The 19,997-nt window shown below is 40.9% G+C and overlaps 2 protein-coding genes across 2 annotated transcripts in view; one reads left to right on the plus strand and one right to left on the minus strand.

Annotated features, from left to right (window-relative positions):
* The window catches only part of stk26 (serine/threonine protein kinase 26), a 36,867-nt gene extending 29,712 nt beyond the window's left edge, over nucleotides 1-7,155 (plus strand). Inside the window, exons 8-12 of the mRNA XM_080052007.1 lie at nucleotides 1,809-1,951; nucleotides 2,223-2,313; nucleotides 2,922-2,981; nucleotides 4,353-4,480; nucleotides 5,029-7,155. Of these exons, the coding sequence (XP_079908133.1) occupies nucleotides 1,809-1,951; nucleotides 2,223-2,313; nucleotides 2,922-2,981; nucleotides 4,353-4,480; nucleotides 5,029-5,044 (438 nt within the window). The 3' untranslated portion in view covers nucleotides 5,045-7,155. The remainder of the gene's footprint in view (nucleotides 1-1,808; nucleotides 1,952-2,222; nucleotides 2,314-2,921; nucleotides 2,982-4,352; nucleotides 4,481-5,028) is intronic.
* A 1,974-nt stretch (nucleotides 7,156-9,129) lies between these two features.
* Nucleotides 9,130-19,997, minus strand: part of LOC307269160 (FERM domain-containing protein 7) — a gene marked incomplete at both ends in the record, with an annotated part of 11,785 nt that continues 917 nt past the window's right edge. The window contains 11 exons of the mRNA XM_080052005.1: nucleotides 9,130-10,347; nucleotides 10,689-10,764; nucleotides 10,865-10,933; nucleotides 11,578-11,741; nucleotides 12,257-12,352; nucleotides 12,844-12,991; nucleotides 13,679-13,793; nucleotides 14,213-14,310; nucleotides 15,196-15,274; nucleotides 16,512-16,554; nucleotides 17,671-17,775. Coding sequence (XP_079908131.1) covers nucleotides 9,130-10,347; nucleotides 10,689-10,764; nucleotides 10,865-10,933; nucleotides 11,578-11,741; nucleotides 12,257-12,352; nucleotides 12,844-12,991; nucleotides 13,679-13,793; nucleotides 14,213-14,310; nucleotides 15,196-15,274; nucleotides 16,512-16,554; nucleotides 17,671-17,775 — 2,211 coding nt within the window. The remainder of the gene's footprint in view (nucleotides 10,348-10,688; nucleotides 10,765-10,864; nucleotides 10,934-11,577; nucleotides 11,742-12,256; nucleotides 12,353-12,843; nucleotides 12,992-13,678; nucleotides 13,794-14,212; nucleotides 14,311-15,195; nucleotides 15,275-16,511; nucleotides 16,555-17,670; nucleotides 17,776-19,997) is intronic.

Genomic DNA, 19,997 nt, shown 5'->3' on the forward strand with positions numbered 1-19,997 from the left:
ACACTGTCTGTCTGTCTGTCTCTCACACACACACACACACACACACACACACACACGCACACTCTGTCTCTGTCTCTGTCTCTCTCTCTCTCTCTCTGTCTCTCTCTCTCTCTCTCTGTCTCTGTCTCTCTCTCTCTCTCTCTCTCTCTCTCTCTCTCTCTCTCTCTCTCTCTCTCTCTCTCTCTCTCTCTCTCTCTCTCTCTCTCTCTCTCTCTCTCTCTCTCTCTCTCTCTCTCTCTCTCTCTCTCTCTAGCGATTTCATAAACTTTTTTTTCAACCTTTTTTGTAAAATTTTAAATAAACAAAAACATACTTTTGCACTTACTTGTTCCCTGTCCTGTCATATGGCTATCACACACACAGTCGCTCACTTGCTCATTTCCCATTAAAACATCTCACACAGGGTCATTGAAATGTCATTTTAATCACAAATAACAATAAAACAATGAAATAATAGAACAATAAAACTGAGAAATATGAGAAGGTTCGTTAATAAATCAACTTCCTGTTTCACTGTGTGGTTGTAGTTGCACCTTGCTGCCTCCTGCTGGAGAAACTGCTCATTTACTCACATACTCTTCGTCTATTTATTTTTTTATTACAACAAAAATGTCTGTCTGTCTGTCTGTCTCTCTCTCTCTCTCTCTGTCTCTCTCTCTCGCTCTCTCTCTGTCTCTCTGTCTCCCTCTCTGTCTCTCTCTCTCTCTCTCTGTCTCTCTCTCTCGCTCTCTCTCTGTCTCTCTCTCTCTCCCCCCTCTCTGTCTCTCTGTCTCTCTCTCTCCCCCTCTCTGTCTCTCTCTCTCTCTGTCTCTCTCTCTCTCCCCCTCTCTGTCTCTCTCTCTCTCTCTCCTCACATAAAATCAATTACTGAACCTGAAGGATAATGAACTGTTTTCACTTATTGGCCACAATCCTGCTGTCAAACATATTTATTTTCATATATTTCTATAAGATGTTATGTATTCTCTATTCATGCCTGCACACGGGATATAAAGAATGCATCTATTAATATTGCTGTCTACTTGTTTTGAAATGTAAATATTTTCATTAAAGGTTATTTCTGTTTATGTTATTTTGTACTCGTGTCTCACTCGATGAGATCCTAATCGTAATGTGACTCCCTGATAAAATAAATGCTGTATATACACTATACATATTAACATAATCAAATAAAGCAAATAATATAAGATGAAGCCAATAACTCTTCCCTGTACCTTTTGCAGCGTCCCACAGCCAAGGAGCTGCTGAAACACAAAACATACAATTAATTTCATTTTTCTTTTTATACACTAAGGATTAAAATAGCTACAAATTTTAGCCTGAAAAACTCAATGAAATCTTTATCAATCTGACTCCCTTATTAACTTAAATTATATTAAATTAAATTAATATAAACATATAAGATGATGCTAATATCTCTTCCCTCTTTCCCTGAACCTTTTCCAGCGGCCCACAGCCAAGGAGCTGCTGAAACACAAAACATACAAATACATTTTCCATTTATTTTCCTTTTTATACCTGCACAAAGGATGATACAAATGTGTCACGGTTTAGCACTCGTTTCCTTTTTTAACATGTACTTTTTTTTTTTTTTCTGCAGATTTTTTCATATTTGTATTTTTGTTATTTCGTACTCGGGTCTAACTTTTTAAAATCTTTTTATTTTGTCAAAACAGCTCAAAAGTTCAGCTAAAAACTCAATGAATGAAATCTTGATCAATGTGCCTTCCTGATTTAAAATAAAGCATATTATATACCATATAAAATGAATCTAATATCTCTTCCCTCTTCCCCTGAACCTTTTGCAGCGGCCCACAGCCAAGGAGCTGCTGAAACACAAGTTCATCGTGAAACACTGTAAGAAGACGTCGTACCTGAGCGAGCTAATCGACCGCTACCGGCGCTGGAAGGAGGAGGGACACAGCGACTCCAGCTCCGACGACTCAGACAGGTGTGTGTGTGTGTGCGTGTGTGTGTGTGTGTGTGTGGTGTGCGCGTGTGTGTGTGTCTGTTTGATAGCAGCAGTTACTATGGTTACTTTAGACTATATGTAACAGTGTTAACTAAGTTAAAGGAGCTACGAGGAACTTTTGAATATTTCTGAAACGGTCTTGTCTAAGCTCTGATGACTATAAATTAATAATAACTTTTTTTGTATGTATGTATTTTTGACCGTGTGTGTGTGTGTGTGTGTGTGTGTGTGTGTGTGTGTGTGTGTGCAGTGAGTCCAGTAATAAAGAGAACGGCGACTCTCCCGATTGGTCCTTCACCATGGTTCCAAAGAAGAAAGGGAAGAATGTCCTCAACGAACTGGTTAGTACATTTCCCCACAATTCTCAACCCATTCAGACGCTTATTAAACTACTTAACTACCAACGCTAAGTATATTTAAAGGTGCAGTGTGTAGTTACAGAGGAGGGGGGGTTGGGCGGGTTGTTTACATTCACAGAGCCTTCAGTTAGTTTACAAAAAATATTTTCACAATATGGAATTAGTGTATTGAATAATTCTACTATCATAAATCAGAACTACGCGATTCTGGAGAACGCTTGTCACTTTTTTGTCAAAATCAGTGAATATCTCCTCATGATCCGCTGTGTGTGTGTGTGTGTGTGTGTGTGTGTGTGTGTGTGTGTGTGTGTGTGTGTGTGTGTGTGTGTGTGTGTGTGTGTGTGTGTGTGTGTGTGTGTGTGTGTGTGTGTGTGTGTGTGTGTGTGTGTGTGTGTGTGTGTGTGTGTGTGTGTGTGTGTGTGTGTGTGTGCGTGCGTGCGTGCGTGCGTGCGCTGACATGAAAAAATCTGTTGTTAATACACAGCCTAGGCTCTGTAAACAAAGCGGAAACATGCCCCTTTACAGAGCCTAGGCTGTGAATGACTCCTTGTGTTGATTCCATGAACAAATCACTTGATTAATTATTTCAGGTGAAGAAGGAAAATCCATCTGCCAGTCTCACCACCGTCATCTCTCCCGTTTTCACTGAGGTCAGAATCATAACGAATCCAGGGGCCAATCCGAATAGTCTTTTTTGCATAGGAAATTTCCTTTCCTATCGAGCTGACCCGGAAGTACTCGGCAGATAGGTGATTCGAATTCTCAAAATGCTTAGGAAAGGCATAGGAAAGGAGCCTCGATTCATGCTTTAACCCTCCTTTAGCATAGGTTACTCCGGACCAACCTATGCTAAAGGAAAGGAGATAGTGGTATCCCATAATCCTTTACGGCGGCAAGATTTAAAGCAACAGGCCACCGCCGGAGTTTACTGACTCTACACGAATACAAACGAGAGGTAAAACAGAAGAGAGGAGAGGAGAAGAGAGGAAGATTTAACTCGGCTAAAACAAAATAATAAAGAAGTCATAAAAGACCAACATCATAATAGTTATTTTCGTAGCACATCATTTACACCATAAGAAAATAAAATACCAACTTCACATTTTATGAAGTTACTGGGGGCAGTTCATTTCAACATCAACATAAGTGTAGCCTCTTTTTATTCCACATGTGAATTGGGATATATGGGAGTGATTCTCACACTGTTGGCGACAACCTGATTAAAATCAATATGAAAAGATCGCATGGATCAAACGAGCGCTTGTTGTAGTCCATTTTCGGAGAATAGGCTATAGTGTAGTTTCACGCTAGTGACTCACGTCAGCACTACTCGCCGTCGCGCAATGACGTCGGTTAGGAAAGGTGGAGTCGAATTCATTTGAAACAGTGCTGTCTTTTCCTATGTTCGATAGGAAGCACCTTTCATCTCTCCTTAACCCCGATGACGTTTAGGGGTTAAGGTATAGGAAAGGAGGCTTATAGGTTAGGAGATTGGACTATTCGGATCGGCCCATAAAGTTTTCAGAAGTTTTCAGAATCATAACGAAAAATCATCATTATAATAACAATGGCCATAAAAAATTATACTATTTAAAAAAGAGTGTCCAAATCTTGTAGTTCAAATGCCAAACAAAATATTAAATAAGTCTTAAAAGTTATTGAAAAATAAAGTATCAAATCAGACTTTAAAAAAAAATATCTTTCAATGTGTAATTAGTGTAATTGTAGAACGTACATTCCTCCTCAAGTAATTAAATCAAACTCATGATTTCTTGTAAAAATACAGAGGGGGCAGATTTAAATATTACATTTATTTTTCTGTTATTTATGTTTTTAGTAACATTGTTATAGAAATAATACAAATAAAAGTCTTACATTTTTATTATTTTTATTATTTTTTTAATCCAAATCAGGCTTTTAAAAAATGCTCACGATATGTTATTAGAGACAAAAAGTGCATAAATACAGAGGGTGCAGAATAACATATAACATTTCTTCTTCTGTTGTCTATATTGTTGTAGTTGAAGCAGCAGCACAAGGAGCATTCCGAGCAGCGAATCGCAATCGAGGAACTGGAGCGAAACATCCGATTGGCCGAGGACGTTTGTCCCGGAATCACAGACAGGATGGTCACACACATCCTCGCAAGGTCAGAAATCTATCTATCTGTCTGTCTGTCTGTCTGTCTGTCTGTCTGTCTGTCTGTCTATCTATCTATCTATCGCCTCTTTCGTTTAAGCTTTTTTTGTTCATTTGTCTTTATTAAAATGATATTCTCACCATGTTTTTAGGGCTTAATGTTGGTTTATTTTAAGCCCGGACGTCTTTGTTAATAAGAATTTGTTTTTAATGACCTGTTTGGTTTAATAAAGATCAAAAAAATATATGTAAATATATTTAAAAAAATAATTATATTACTCCTCACCATCTCACTCAACCATAGTTTTATTCACAAGATGTCTGCCTCTTACTTTAGACTAAACATCCGCATTTCTGTAAATGTGCTTCATTTAAATTGTTGAAGGCAAGTATGGACGGCTAAAATATTGCAGACAATGGCTAAAAAAAATTCAAAAATCCAAAATGGCTACCACCACTAGGCTGAAATGAATTATGGAATAATAATGAAATACAGTTGAAATAAAATGTGCTTTAGTAGATATGTTTAAAAGAATTCTTGTTTTTTCTCTCCCTTAGATTTACGACCAATTGAAGGATGGAAATATTGAAAAGAGGAAGTTGGTTTTGTGAAGAGAGAGAGACTGTGTCTTACATGATGGGAACCGGAGGAGACTTGCTGTGCGATGTCTCCTCGCTGCACACACACACACACACACACACACACACACACACACACACACACACACACACTACTAATGTAATATATACACTATATATTATATATATATAAATATATTCACTGCTGCTGATTCAAGACCCTTTTTTCTCCCGTTTTTTTAATTTGTTAGACAGCTGCGTTTTGTTACCAACTGAACGATCTTAAACATTTCGAAAAATACAATCTTAAGTTTTCTGTTGTGGTTTTTTCGTTTTCCCATTTCTATGGCCATACACTTTCTCCTTTTTCTATTTGTTTTTATTGAGATTGATTTTTGAATACGTTTTGAATAGCCTAGCAGTTCTTCACACTTAACTCAAACTGTCCCTTACATAAATCTACTTTTAAGTTATGTTCAAACTTCCTGAATCACCGCCACGTGCCTTAATTATTTGTGCTATCTGTCATTTTCCAAAAAAAAGAAAAAGTACAAGTCAAAATTTTAACCGATTTTTATTTTTAATAATTTTTTAAAACCACACAGAAATATATATATATATAGAAGAGGGCTCTTGTCATTCAGCAGTGGTGTATGTTTTGTGTCATGCCTCGCCTTGACTCTGTAGATGTCGATATGTTTGTTCAGTAGCACTTGAGAGAGAAACGGATTATATGCCAATAATACATATGTTTTTTGTTGTTTTTTTCAGTAATGCCTTTTTTTTTAATTACAGTTCCCTGATCCCGTTAGCCAGGTCTTACCTTCAACACCGTTTTTTTTAAAGGGTTAAAGTTTGTATTTTTCCGCTATTTTTACAGAAATCAATAAATAAATATGTATAAATGCTTTTTAAAATAGGTAATCCACCATCCATGTTCAAAACAAATACATTTTTATACAATATATCCCAATTTTTTTTTCCGACGCTAATGGTCTTTAGCCTGGCTATCCAGCAAGCTAACAAGTACGCACGCTAGCTAGAAAATTACTGTTGTAGCTGTTGTAAAAGTAGCTAGCTAAATTCAGGTACTAAATATGTCTCAAATATCCAAGTTAATCACACAATTGCTAGTCCAGATATAACGTTACCACCTACAGCTCTGGAAAAAAAATAATAGACCAGTCTGGATTTTTCTTAAATCTTCATCTCGACATAACTTAATGAAAATGCTCTTAATGACATAAACAATTTATTGGAATGTGTTAGAAATGTTGTCAGCAGTTTATAGTATAAAATCAAAATGTTCATTCTACTCAAACATATGCCTATAAATAGTAAAACCAGAGACACTGAACATTTGGAGTGGTCCCTTAATTTTTTCCAGAGCTGAATATGTACAAAATGGTTAAATCCAGTGTGGTTACAACCAGCAGCATTGTAGGTCTTTCACTGTTAGCGCTAAAATTAGTGGTTAAAATAAATGCTGTTAATGGCGAATTCTTGATGTTGTTTTTGGTCGCTAAGCAACTTTAGAACGTACCTGGTTTGAATAATATTATTTCAGTTATGTAAATATCACAACAATCTTAAAGCAGGGCACAACCGCACATTCCACTCACTCATGAAAAGACTGCTGTCCTTTTTCAATATCTGTGTCCAAAAGTTGATTTTTAATGGTGTGTGTGTGTGTGTGTGTGTGTGTGTGTGTGTGTGTGTGTGTGTGTGTGTGTGTGTGTGTGTGTGTGTGTGTGTGTGTGTGTGTGTGTGTGTGTGTGTGTGTGTGTGTGTGTGTGTGTGTGTGTGTGTGTGTGTGTGTGTGTGTGTGTGTGTGTGTGTGTGTGTGTGTGTGTGGAAAAGAAGCACAGAAGCTTTTCAAGGAGTATGAAGGGAGCTGTAATCAAAAGGCATTACTGATAAGTTTGTACCAAAGACACTATAAAACTTGGTCGTTGTATATTTTTTTTGTCTTTTTATATATCATAAGGGATTCGAAAAATGCTTGTTGAAGGGGGGACGTGTAAAATGAAAGATGTGAGATTTTATAGACATGTACTCTCCTTTGTTTTGTAGCGGGACTTAGAGTTTTATGAATAAATATTTAAGTTTGATTGAGAAAAATAAAATTGTCGCCTATTTTTTCTATATTTTAAAGGTGCTACGAGGAACTTTTAAATATTTTCTGAAACAGTCTAATTTTTCTTCTCTGATGTTCATAAATGACATGTTACAGCAAACAAGACCATCAGTGCAAAGAAGGATATTTTTATATAGTTTTTTCTTAATGCCTTTGTCATGGGTATACGCTCACCCAGGAACAACAGCTGGCGTGGTAAAAACACTACCGCTTTTGATCCTCGGAGAACCTTTTATATTTCTGTTATTCACAATGTGTCTTGAATAATTGCATATGATCTGATTGCTATGTTAAAATTACCCAATATCGAATAATATGATAAATTTGTAGAAGACATACCAGATTAATTTAATTCATAATTTGTATTGCATTTTATTTAATGGACCACAGTTCTCTTCCTTGTATAGGCATAAACCTTTATTTACAAATAGTTTTGTTTTATAAACCACTTTCATTCACATGTTCTACTCATTTTTACAAGAACTGTTCATATCAAATATCAAATACACACCCACAAACCTTACCTACATATCCATCACACTAAAGACTTCATTTTAATGTCTTAGGAATTATCTTTTTGGCCAAGTTTAACCCAAACGTAACGGAGATGCTGTTTTCAGATATCCAGGTTTTGGTGAGTAGCCTACAGAACATTGTAAGACTTGTTTATGCAATTTCAGTAATTTTTCCAGTTCATGGCAGCTGTTTATTCACATTTATTTCTCTCTTCAGTAAAATGTCAGAAAACAAAAATATTGAAACGTAACTTTGAGAACTTATTGTGCAAGAATGATTCAGCCAAAATCATCACTGTTGTGAATATTTAAATATTACCAGCCCTGCGTTCCAATTCCCATACTTCCATACTATTTAGTATGGCAGAAAAAGATTTAGGACGTCCCAATACATGCACGTCAATTGTAGTGTGCTGAAAATATATAAATGCCCCACTAACTCCAATAGCATTTTGGAGTATTCGTCTTTATTCTTGACATTTCTCGATATAATGAAAAAAAGAAAAGAAAAAAAAATCCATGTCTGATTTTTTCCTCTCTCCTGTCTGTGGCCCTAAAACTCTTCTGTGCTTTAGTATGTAGTGTAGTAAAAAGAAATAGTATGTGATTTGGAACGCAGGGCTAGTGTCCAATTAAGCAATGGACTTGCAAAACCAGATACTTCAAAAACGTAGCACAAATATCCACTTTTACTTGACTGCTCCTTTCATTCATTTTGACAAGCCATCAAGCCTGATTTCTGCTAGCTAATGTTAGCCACCTGAAGTTGCCCAAACTAGCTGAAATGCCATAGACCTACGTTTGTGCTTGTTGTCGCTTCGGAAGGCAAGCTCTTTTTTCAAAGAAGGAAAAAGAATTAAGACATTTTGCCCAGATTTTCACAAATGGATGGATTGCCAGATTTTGTTGTTAAAATGCTATTTCTCCTTGGCTAGCAACAGGCAGGTTAGTAGCTACAAACGAGGCTATTGCAGATGCTGAGCTAGAGCTAATCAATAAAATTTTACAGAGACTAATAATCCTCAAAATGTGCTAGGATTTTACCCGTAATGTGGCTACTAAAGAGCAGGCAGAGATACATTTTTAAGAAGAATAGTTATTCGCTAAAACAAGGCAAGAACTGCACTTAATCCGCCAATACACCTTAAAAAAAATACAATGGCCTACTATAAGAATATGAGGCGTGACAATTGTCTTGTTTTATCAAGTCTGTGGTGGATGTAATTTGTTCTTTAAACCAACAGGGGCGGCTCTAGGCGAAATAGGCCGTTTTTCTAGGGCACCGAATGTCAGAGGGGAGGGGGGCTCAGGGGGCCTATCATTTACTGTTGATTTTTATCTCGTCCCACACAATGGATTGATTCGGCACTGCCATCCACAGTTTAGAGTGTGATTTGAGTTTCCATGTGTAAAAATGTCTTCGTCTATCTACAGTGTGACTTCAGTAACCTTCGATGCTCCTTTACTCTTCTCTTTCTTCTCGTCTTCCCCCTTCCCTTCTTTCTTCCCCTCCTCTCCCTCATCCCCCTCTTCCTCCTCGTCCAGCTGAAGACTCCCGGAGGAAAACCTCATCCGGGCCAATCCCGCCGGCCGAACCAACTTCCCGACCGGGTGTTTTGGCGGGACGTAATACGGATAGAAAACCTCCGGGTCCGAATCGCTGTAACTCCCCCTGGCACCACCAGCTCCCATCATACACAGAGAACTTGGTCTATCTGGCAAAGGGGACGAATTTAACGGGAGGTAGTTTGGTCTGGAGGGGCGCGTCAAATGCGGGTAGTAACCCAAGGGACGGAACTCATTTGCTGGGTTAAATCCCGGGTTTGCGCTCCTCGAAAGGTGGAACTTGACATCCGGTTGGCTAGCGACGCGACGAGGCAAACCGGGGAGGAAGTTGGAGTCGTCGCTGTAATGTCCCGCCTCCGTACGTCCGACAGCCAATAGCCTCGCTCCGTTACTTCCTGGTTGGTACACTCTAGCCAATCCCAGCCCTCCTGATCCCGACGGGCGGACGTTTCTTCTCATATGCGACATAACCGGCGAATAATAATCGTTGTCGCTATGCGGATAGAACGACGGGTGCGATAGTCCGTCCATAGTCACGTAATCCCTTCTTCTCGTCTGCGGGAATCGCTCCAGTGACGAAACCGCGACGTAATCCGTTAAATGGTGGTGGTGTCGATTGAGGGGCATAGAACCCGCTAAGGGGAACGTTGGTAGAACCGGGTGATACTGGTACGCCGGGCTATTCGGGTACAGGAGAACCAGCTGCTGATTTGCGTCCGGGTCCGGTTGGGGATTTGGTCTGCGTCTCGATCGGTTCCCGTAAACGCCGGCTAACCTTTGGGCTTGGCGCTGGGTCGCGACACGTCCCGCTCCTCGCAAGTCCTCGATCGTAGAAGTGGAGGACGATCGGAATTTCGGCGAAGGGGCGAAACGGTGGAGGGATGGAGAGAGCGGAGAGACTTGGGAGAGAGAGAGAGGGTGAGGAGTCCGCTGGGTGACTTCTGAGGAGGACTGGCTCCGTTTGGTACGCACCCCGCCGGTTGGGCTGTTGTCACGGGGATGAGGGTCAAATTCGTCGTGACTGTGGACGGCTAAGTCGTGACCCCCGGACCGAGGGAAAGGGCTGGAGTGCTCGTACATCTGTAGAAGGGGAGATACATACACATGTAGGTTTTTGTGGATTTGACTTATAAGGCCTTCAATTCAATTTACGATAATTTCACTATCAATTAATCGTTCTAATTATTTTCTGGATTAAATGTTTAGTCAATGGAAAACTGAACGACTGTATGAATGTCCAAAGTACCGTAATAACCCCCAAAGATATTAAACTTAATAAAGCTCTACTTCACCGGTGGAAATATGAAGGTGAATTGAACTCTGAGATCCTATGTAGTATAAATGTGCAAACATTTTTGAAATTGGTTCATGGGTGAAGCATTCCTTTAACAAAGACTCTGTAAATGGATGGTTTTCATTACCTGTTTGGAGACGTCAGTGAGGAGATCAGGAGAAGAGCGACAGTGTCTGGGATCGAAGTCCGACTGACCGTAAATCCTGGACGAAGAGTGAGAAGAAGAGCACCAAAAGATTATGTGTACAGACGGTCAGAAATAACTTAAATCATTCGATGAATAAATCTTTAATGGATTCTTACCTCTCAAAGTGTGAAGGCTTCTTCTCCCCTGATCCCATACACTCCAGCAGCTGTTTCTGGGTTCGCCCACTGACACACACAATCATACATGAAAAATCAGGAAGTATGAGAGAAATAATTTAAAAACAACTGCTTAAAGGTGCTCCGAGGAACTTTCAGTGTGTGTTCATTCTAGCACCCCCTTTGGACAAAAGTGGTAGTGTTTTTACTATGCCAGCTGTTGTTCCTGGGTGAGCGTATACCCCATGACAAAGGCATTAAGAGAAACTATATAAAAATATAATTCTTTGCACTGATGGTCTTGTTTTGCTGTTACATGCCATTCATGATCATCAGAGGAGAAATTGTTTGACTGTTTCAATAAACTCACAAAATAATTATAAACACAAAGAGATCAGCTAGACAAAAAAAACATGATAGATTTTTTTTAAAACAACTTGACTTTTTGGTACGTTTCTGTGTGTTACATGTAATTTATGATCATCAGAGGAAAGATTAGACTGTTTCATAAATATTTCAAAGTTCCTTGTTGCACCTTTGAAGACAGATTTGGAGACTATTGCGCACAGGCACAGACACACACAGACACACACACACACACACACACACACACACACACACACACACACACACACACACACACACACACACACACCTTTAATTCAAAGCATGTAGTGAGTTGTTTTCAGTAGGTTTCTGCGTGTGTCCCTTACCTGTATCTGAAGCTGGAACCCTTAGAGGAGAGCAGGGTTTTGTGAATGGTCTTGGGTTCTTCTGCCAGTCTGAAGAAGGTGTGGTACTCTACACACATCTTCCAGAAGGACTTACACACATCTCGACTCGCCATGGACAACTCCAGTGTGTCCTTACATGATGGCTGGAGGGACATAAGATTAGTTTAGTTTATTTCAGTTGATTTCAGTAATTTTCCAATTCATAGACCATACACTCGTTCAAGACTTTACTTGAAACATTTTTAAAAAATCAAGAAACTAAATATAACCAAAAAACAAGACATAACACAAGACATACAGTATATAAAGCATGCCTCCAAGTATTATATTTTTTTATTTATATTTCCCCCGCGGTATTGATAATAGTATTGGGCAAAGGGTTTTTACTGGGAGTTTTTTCTCAGCCGAGCTAAGGGTGTAAGGGCAGGGTGTCATATTGTATCATATATCATATTGTATGAAATGTAAAGCCCACTGAGACAAATGTATTTGTGATTTTGGGCTATACAAATAAAACTGATTTGATTTTCGATATTGAGTTTGAAATTCTACTATTGTGACAACCCAACAGCCCACATACACAGTAAATATTCAACTAATGCAGTCACACACATTCAGTCGACAACACATTAAGCATTGAGCCAGGGAAGGTCCTCACCCCAACTTTGTCGTGGAGTTTGATGAGGAAGTGTTTGCGCTTGAAGCTCAGTTTGCGGATCTTGGCCCAGCTGAACGTGTTGATCTTGGTGTTTCCCTGGAAACCACAGAAGAAGAAGAGTAATTTACACTGTATGTTGGTACACGACAATAGTTAATCATGATAGACGTGGGACCACTTGAAAAGTTGTTTTAGGAAAAGGTTCAGGCTTCATCAGGCACGGAACGATTAAAGTGTGAACTCAACAGTACCGACGCACAGATGAGGATTGCTGTAGCTGTGTGTGTGTCTGTCTGTCTGTCTGTCTGTCTGTCTGTCTGTCTGTCTGTCTGTCTGTCTGTCTGTCTGTCTGTCTCTGTGTGTGTGTCTGTCTGTCTGTCTGTCTCTGTGTTAGAGTGTGTGTGTGTGTGTGTCTGTCTGTCTGTCTGTCTGTCTCTGTGTTAGAGTGTGTGTGTCTGTCTGTCTGTCTGTCTGTCTGTCTGTCTGTCTGTCTGTCTGTCTGTCTGTCTGTCTGTCTGTCTGTCTGTCTGTCTGTCTGTCTGTCTGTCTGTCTGTCTGTCTGTCTGTGTTAGAGTGTGTGTGTGTACCTGAAACACCAGTACTCCAGAGTGCGTGACGGCCAGGTTGATTCTCATTCCCTCCCCGTCGTGGGCAGCGTGCGGTCGGATCCCGTACATGTCCAGCTTACGGGCGACCTCCAGCAGCTGGCTGTCTGAGTCCGCCGGAGACGCACCTCTTTGGGGGGAGAGATAAAGTTAGTGTATGAGCCAATCAAGTTAATTTATCTATAGAGAGGACGGGGGAGGGAGAGAGAATATTAACTATTAATTGAATAAAGTATATTAACCAATCAAGTTTGAACCATAACTATCACAACACATCTGTTTAAGCTTCCTTACATTGGCTCCCTGTTTGGTTTAAGAATTGATTTTAAGATCTTCTTGTTGACTTTTAAGGCTCTACATGGACTAGGCCAAGATTTGCAACCTTTTTCGGGTGTGAGAATGTCCTAGAGTTGAGAGGGGCCAACTAGTGAGGTCTCTGGTTCCTTCTCCCAGTAACCATGAGGTCTCTGGTTCCTCCTCCCAGTAACCATGAGGTCTCTGGTTCCTCCTTCCAGTAACCATGAGGTCTCTGGTTCCTCCTCCCAGTAACCATGGGGTCTCTGGTTCCTCCTCCCAGTAACCATGAGGTCTCTGGTTCCTCCCAGTAACCATGAGGTCTCTGGTTGGATCCCCGGCAGTGGACAGGAGTGTGTGTGTGTGTGTGTGTGTGTGTGTGTGTGTGTGTGTGTGTGTGTGTGTGTGTGTGTGTGTGTGTGTGTGTGTGTGTGTGTGTGTGTGTGTGTGTGTGTGTGTGTGTGTGTGTGTGTGTGTGTGTGTGTGTGTGTGTGTGTGTGTGTGTGTGTGTGTGTGTGTGTACCTGTGTCTCTTGTGAAACTTGATGATCTTGTGGTCTAGATATTCCTGGTTTGGGACGTAATGTTTCATCTCTAAGTGATGACAGTCCAACTCATCATCGTAGTCCCCTAACTCTGCTGCAAACACACACACACACACACACACACACACACACTTGAATGAAATAGGAATACTCAAGTACAAGTTGCCTCCAATTTGTACTTTAACCTACAAAGATAAAGGTGCTCTGAGGAACTTTCAGTTTGTGTTCATTCTTGCCCCTTTCGACTAAAGCGGTAGTGTTTTTACTACGCCAGCTGTTGTTCCTGGGTGAGCGTATACCCATGACAAAGGCATTAAGAAAAACTATATAAAAATAGCATTCTTTGCACTGATGGTCTCGTTTGCTGTTACATGTAATTTATGATCATCAGAGGGAATAATGAGACTGTTTCAGAAATATTTAAAAGTTTCTCATAGCCCCTTTTAAATTCCTACTTTAACTGTATTTAAGAAATGAAATGTGTATTTAACCAGTGTGTGTGTGGACTCTTACACTGCAGTATATGAGAGACCAGCAGGGCGGCGCTGTTGTCATGACAAGTCAGACTGCCGTTAGACAAGTCCTGCTTTATCTGTAAGGCAAAAAGATACCTATACACACACACACACACACACACACACACACAATATATGACTCATTGATTCCATGTGTTAGAAAGTGACATTTTATAAGAGTACACAGTACCGTTGCATCTAAAAAAAATTAATATCATGAAACGCTTTTTTAATTTCAATTACATTTTTACAGATGCACCTGTATAGTATATATAACAATGGCTGTCGTCGAAAAGCCCTACTAACATCCTACTCGTACTAAAAGCCCTGCTAACGTCCTACTCATACTAAAAGCCCTACTAACTTCCTACTCATACTAAAAGCCCTGCTAACGTCCTACTCATACTAAAAGCCCTGCTAACGTCCTACTCATACTAAAAGCCCTGCTAACGTCCTACTCATACTAAAAGCACTGCTAACGTCCTACTCATACTAAAAGCCCTGCTAACGTCCTACTCATACTAAAAGCCCTGCTAACGTCCTACTCATACTAAAAGCCCTGCTAACGTCCTACTCATACTAAAAGCACTGCTAACGTCCTACTCATACTAAAAGCACTACTAACATCCTACTCATACTCATTTAGAAGTCAATTTGAGTATGCTGTGGTTGTGTATGCGAGTTTGTGTAGGCGCTAAATGCCCGGTTGAGTTCTAACTTCCGGTAAAGATTTTGTGTTAAGGATCGATAGGTTACTTTTCCCACTCAACCGCCCCCACAATGCATTGCGTCTTTTCAGACGACACAGAAGTAATTTTTTTTTATTCTTTATTGCTTCTGTATACTTCAGTGTAAACGGTCCGACGAACCTCGCATACACAATGGATGGTTAAGTAGAGAATATGTAGTATATACATGTTGAGTATGTAGGAGGGAGGATGTTAGTAGGGCTTTAACAACACAACCATAGAGAGCTGTTACCTGGTGAGGCCTCTCTTTAGCTGTCCCGGGTCTGGGGGGAAGAACTTCACTATAAACCTGAAGAACAGATCGCTGGTGTCTGGAGAAAGAAGGAAAGAAAAACAATATTTTAACGTAGCACAACGAATGGGAGGACAACAAAGCCTTTTCGGACATAGACACTAAATTTGTCTTGTAAATGTTGTTTTTGAAACTTTATAATTATTGAACATTTAGAAAGTTATTAGAGGAAAAGCATTCTCAAACTCCCTCTCTCTCTCTCTCCCTCCCTCCCTCTCTCCCTCTCTCCCTCTCTCTCCCTCTCCCTCCCGCTCTCCCTCCCTCTCTCTCCCTCCCTCCCTCGCTCTCTCTCTCCCTCTCTCTCCCTCTCTCTCTCTCTCTCTCTCTCTCGCCCTCCCTCTCTCTCCCTCTCTCTCTCTCCCTCCCTCTCTCTCTCTGTTGTTTCATGTTTCGTGTGTTTGTATGAAGTGTCATACTCGCTTTTTTTATTTAAAATTTTTTTTGTTCGAAATAAAGACAAAATTAATGAACAGGGTTGTTTTTTTGGGGCAGTCAAGAAATATGTGAAATATTTTTTTTATTCTTTTAACGTTCATGTTGACTGCACTGTTACTGTAGACTTTGTTTTGTTGCTGAGTGTTGAAGGTGCAGTGTGTAATATGACATCATCAAGACAGTTCTACAAAGTTCTAGAATGCAACACTCCCTGGGTAACCCCAACCCTTTAGAATAATAACAGAAGCTACAGTGGCCTTGAAGGACAAGAACAATTCTAAATTTTAAACAATGCACCTGATGACATCCCAACTATGACACTTTCAATATGGCGGCACTAGGCCTTGGTCCAAAATATGCAGAAATATGGACATATATGAGACCCTTTCTAAGGGAAAGAAAATAATAAAAAAAAAAAATTCAGCTATTATGCACTAAATTAAATGTACCTATGGATATTATAATTACTTTCTACAAAATCTGCTAGGAAATAAAACCCAAAATTCTACACACTGCAGGTTTAAAGTCGACAGAAGTCATTCCGGGGTTCAAGCTGTTGAGTGGACGGTCTACATTGTATTTACACTTTTCCTTCAACATTTTCGCCTTTTTCTCCAAGAGCATAATTAAAAAAATATATAAAACGTTCTCCTCAAAAAGAAAAAGTAATCCTCTCCCATGGCGCTAACACTCCTCCCGCCGGACAGACGAGAAATATGTGAAATATGTTTTTATAATCCTGACTTCCGTTGACTTCATGTTGACTTTAAACTTTTAGTTTCTCACTGTAAAACTGAAGAGAAAACGTTTTGGGAACTTACATGTAATCTGTTTGGCCAGAGGCTTTAGTAGCTCCAACCACACCTGCAAGAGAAACAAGGACTGCTTTACTCTCTGTGTGTGTGTGTGTGTGTGTGTGTGTGTGTGTGTGTGTGTGTGTGTGTGTGTGTGTGTGTGTGTGTGTGTGTGTGTGTGTGTGTGTGTGTGTGTGTGTGTGTGTGTGTGTGTGTGTGTGTGTGTGTGTGTGTGTGTGTGTGTGTGTGTGTGTGTGTGTGTGTGTGTGTGTGTGGGGGTGGGGGTGGGAGTATTTTTTCGAGAATCAATTTGCGTTTTAGACCTTAGGAGTGAGCATTTTGGAACAGGGCTTTAAAGGGCTGTTTGAGGGTTAACACTAGGTTTTAAGGTTCAGGTATGAATTAGGTTTTTGTTAGGGTTAGTGTAAGGGTTGGGGTTAGGCATTTAGTTTTGATGGTTAGGGTTAGTGTAAGGGTTGGGGTTAGGCATTTAGTTTTGATGGTTAGGGTTAGTGTAAGGGTTGGGGTTAGGCATTTAGTTTTGATGGTTAGGGTTAGGGTAAGGGGCTAGGGAATGCATTATGTCAATGAATGTCAAAGTATGTACAAATGTGTGTGTGTGTGTGTGTGTGGTGTGACGGCCACAGGGTGTGCCTTGAGGTGTTGGTGCTTCTGGTCTGCTCTGTTTTGCAGGGAGCTGGTGGGCGGAGCCACATCATCGTTACCGGGATGCAGCTCACCTGAGCAGGCTTGATGAGGAGCATATAAAGCAGCCCTGCCTGCTTGACTTTTCCCTTCCCTGCCCTGCAGCCTGCACTTTTGTTTCTGTTCTACTTGGTTGTTCACTTTATTCTTTATTAAACCTATTATGTTTATTCAGACTATGTGTGGCCTCCCCTTTGTTTGCTACAACCGTTGAGCCAGGTTGTAACAGTGGGAGAATGTGAATGTGTGTGTGTGTGTGTGTGTGTGTGTGTGAGAGAGAATGTGAATGTGTGTGTGTGTGTGTGTGTGTGTGTGTGTGTGTGTGTGTGTGTGAGAGTGTGTGTGTGTGTGTGTGTGTGTGTGTGTGTGTGTGTGTGTGTGTGTGTGAGAGAGAATGTGAATGTGTGTGTGTGTGTGTGTGTGTGTGTGTGAGAGTGTGTGTGTGTGTGTGTGTGTGTGTGTGTGTGTGTGTGTGGCTCACGTAGTTGCCGCTGTGATGTCTGAACTCCAGTCCGAAGTATTCCTTCTCCAGCAGTTTGAGATGACCACACACTTTGTTATAGAAGTCACCTCCTAACACCTTTTGCTGTGAAGAGATTTAAAAAGAGTGAGAGAGAGAGGGGGAGAGAGGGAGAGAGGGAGGGAGGTAGGGAGGAGGGGAGAGAGAGGGAGGGATAGATAGAGAGGAGGAGAGAGGGAGGGAGGAGGGGAGAGAGAGGGAGGTAGGGAGGAGGGGAGAGGGAAGGAGAGAGAGAGAGAGGGAAGGAGAGAGAGAGGGGAGAGAGAGGGAAGGAGGGAGGGAGAGATAGAGGGAAAGAGAGAGGGAGGGAGAGAGGGAGAAATAAATGGTAGCCACCAGATGGGAGAGAGAGGAAGAGAGAGGGAGAGAGGGGGAGAGAGGGAGGAGAGGGAGAGAGAGAGGGACGGAGAGAGAGGGAGGGTAGGAGAGAGAGGAAGAGAGAGAGGGAAGGAGAGAGAGAGGGAGGTAGGGAGAGAGAGAAGGAGAGGGAAGCAGAAGGAGAGGGAGGGAGAGAGAGGTAAAGAAAGGGGGAATAATTGGAATTTTTTAATTAATACAGGGACACTCATGGGACCTCAGTCTAGGCTATGAGGCTCAATTTCCCTTTTACCAATTTCACAGGATCTTTGCATATTATATTAAGAGGTTTAATAATCCCTGTTATAAACTAAGGCCCATTCATTTCAATGTGATCTGATAACACACACTTCAGCTGCAGCATGGGGACTTTTACTTTGAAAATACTTTTGTTTAAAGGCGCTACGAGAAACTTTTAAATATTTCTGAAAACAGTAAAATTTTTCCTCTGATGATCATAAATGACATGTAACAGCAAACGAGACCATCAGTGCAAATAATGCTATTTTTTATATAGTTTTTCTTAATGCCTTTGTCATGGGTATACGCTCACCAGGAACAACAGCTGACGTGGTAAAAACACTACCGCTTTTTGTCCAAAGGGGGGCGCTAGAATTAACACAAACTGAAAGTTCCTCGTAGCACCTTTAATATTGCCTCAGTTTGACTCAGACAATAAACTTATTTTCTTTTCGAACTTCTCTTCCTCTCTCCTCTCCTCCTTTATTTAATCCCCCCTTTTTTGTCATTCGTTTCTCTAATTACATAGATTTTTTCGATGTTCCTTTACTTCAATGCAAGTTATTTTTATGTGTGTGTTCTGTCAGTTAGACGGTGTTTAGAGCACAGGTGGGGGTCTGTGAACATCCCTTATTAACTTGTCATGAGAGAGAGAGAAAGAGAGGGATGGAGAGAGAAAGGGAGACAGAGAGAGAGTGAGAGAGAGATGGAGAGTGAGAGAGACAGAGAGAGAAAGGGATGGAGAGAGAGAGAGAGAAAGAGAGAAAGGGATAGGGAGAGAGAGATATGGAGACAGAGAGAGAGAGAAAGAGAGGAATGGAGAGAGAGAGAAAGGGAGAGAGAGAGATATGGAGACAGAGAGAGAGTGAGAGAGAGATGGAGAGTGAGAGAGACAGAGAGAGAAAGGGAGGGGAGAGGGAGAGAGAGAGGGAGAGACACACACAGAGAGAGGGATGGAGGGAGAGAGATGGAGAGAGAGAGGGAGGGAAAGAAAGAGAGAGAGATGAGGAGGGACAGACCAGCTGTAGTCGATTATAAAGACAACTCAGACCTAACCGATGATTACTGCAAACAAATGGCCGCCCCCACAACGGCAGTTAGAATGGAGTCAACTTAAAGCTATAGTGCGCAACTTTTTAATAGAAATTAATGTCGGTTACATTCAAGCCATCACCAATACGAGTTGACACAAAGGTGATTAAGCCTATTATCAGCTCCACAAAACTCTCTCTGTATTTCTCAGCATGGCAGCGTTTACAAACTGGTGTCTGGTATTACAGCTGGCTTGGCTATCTTTTCTTTTCTTATCCTCCATATCTTTTGTGTGGTTCTAAATTGGGATTTTGCCCTGAAGTTCACACACACACACACACACACACACACACACACACACACACACACACACACACACACACACACACACACACACACACACACACACACACACACACACACACACACACACACACACACACACACACACACACACACACACACTTGAAACCTATTTTTATGATCTGACTGTTTTTTTTCTGACATACACAGACTATTTTGTCCCCCTGTCGACCGGATATACCACATATACCTGGGGGTGGCTGGAGTGTATTTCTGTCCCTCGTCCGTCCATCCATCCATCCATCCATCCATTCATCCTTTTCTCTTTCCTTCCCTCTCTCTCTCTCTCGCTCTCC

This window comes from Ammodytes marinus (genome assembly GCF_949987685.1).
Source record: "Ammodytes marinus genome assembly, chromosome: 23".
NCBI classification, from domain to species: Eukaryota; Metazoa; Chordata; class Actinopteri; order Uranoscopiformes; family Ammodytidae; genus Ammodytes; species Ammodytes marinus.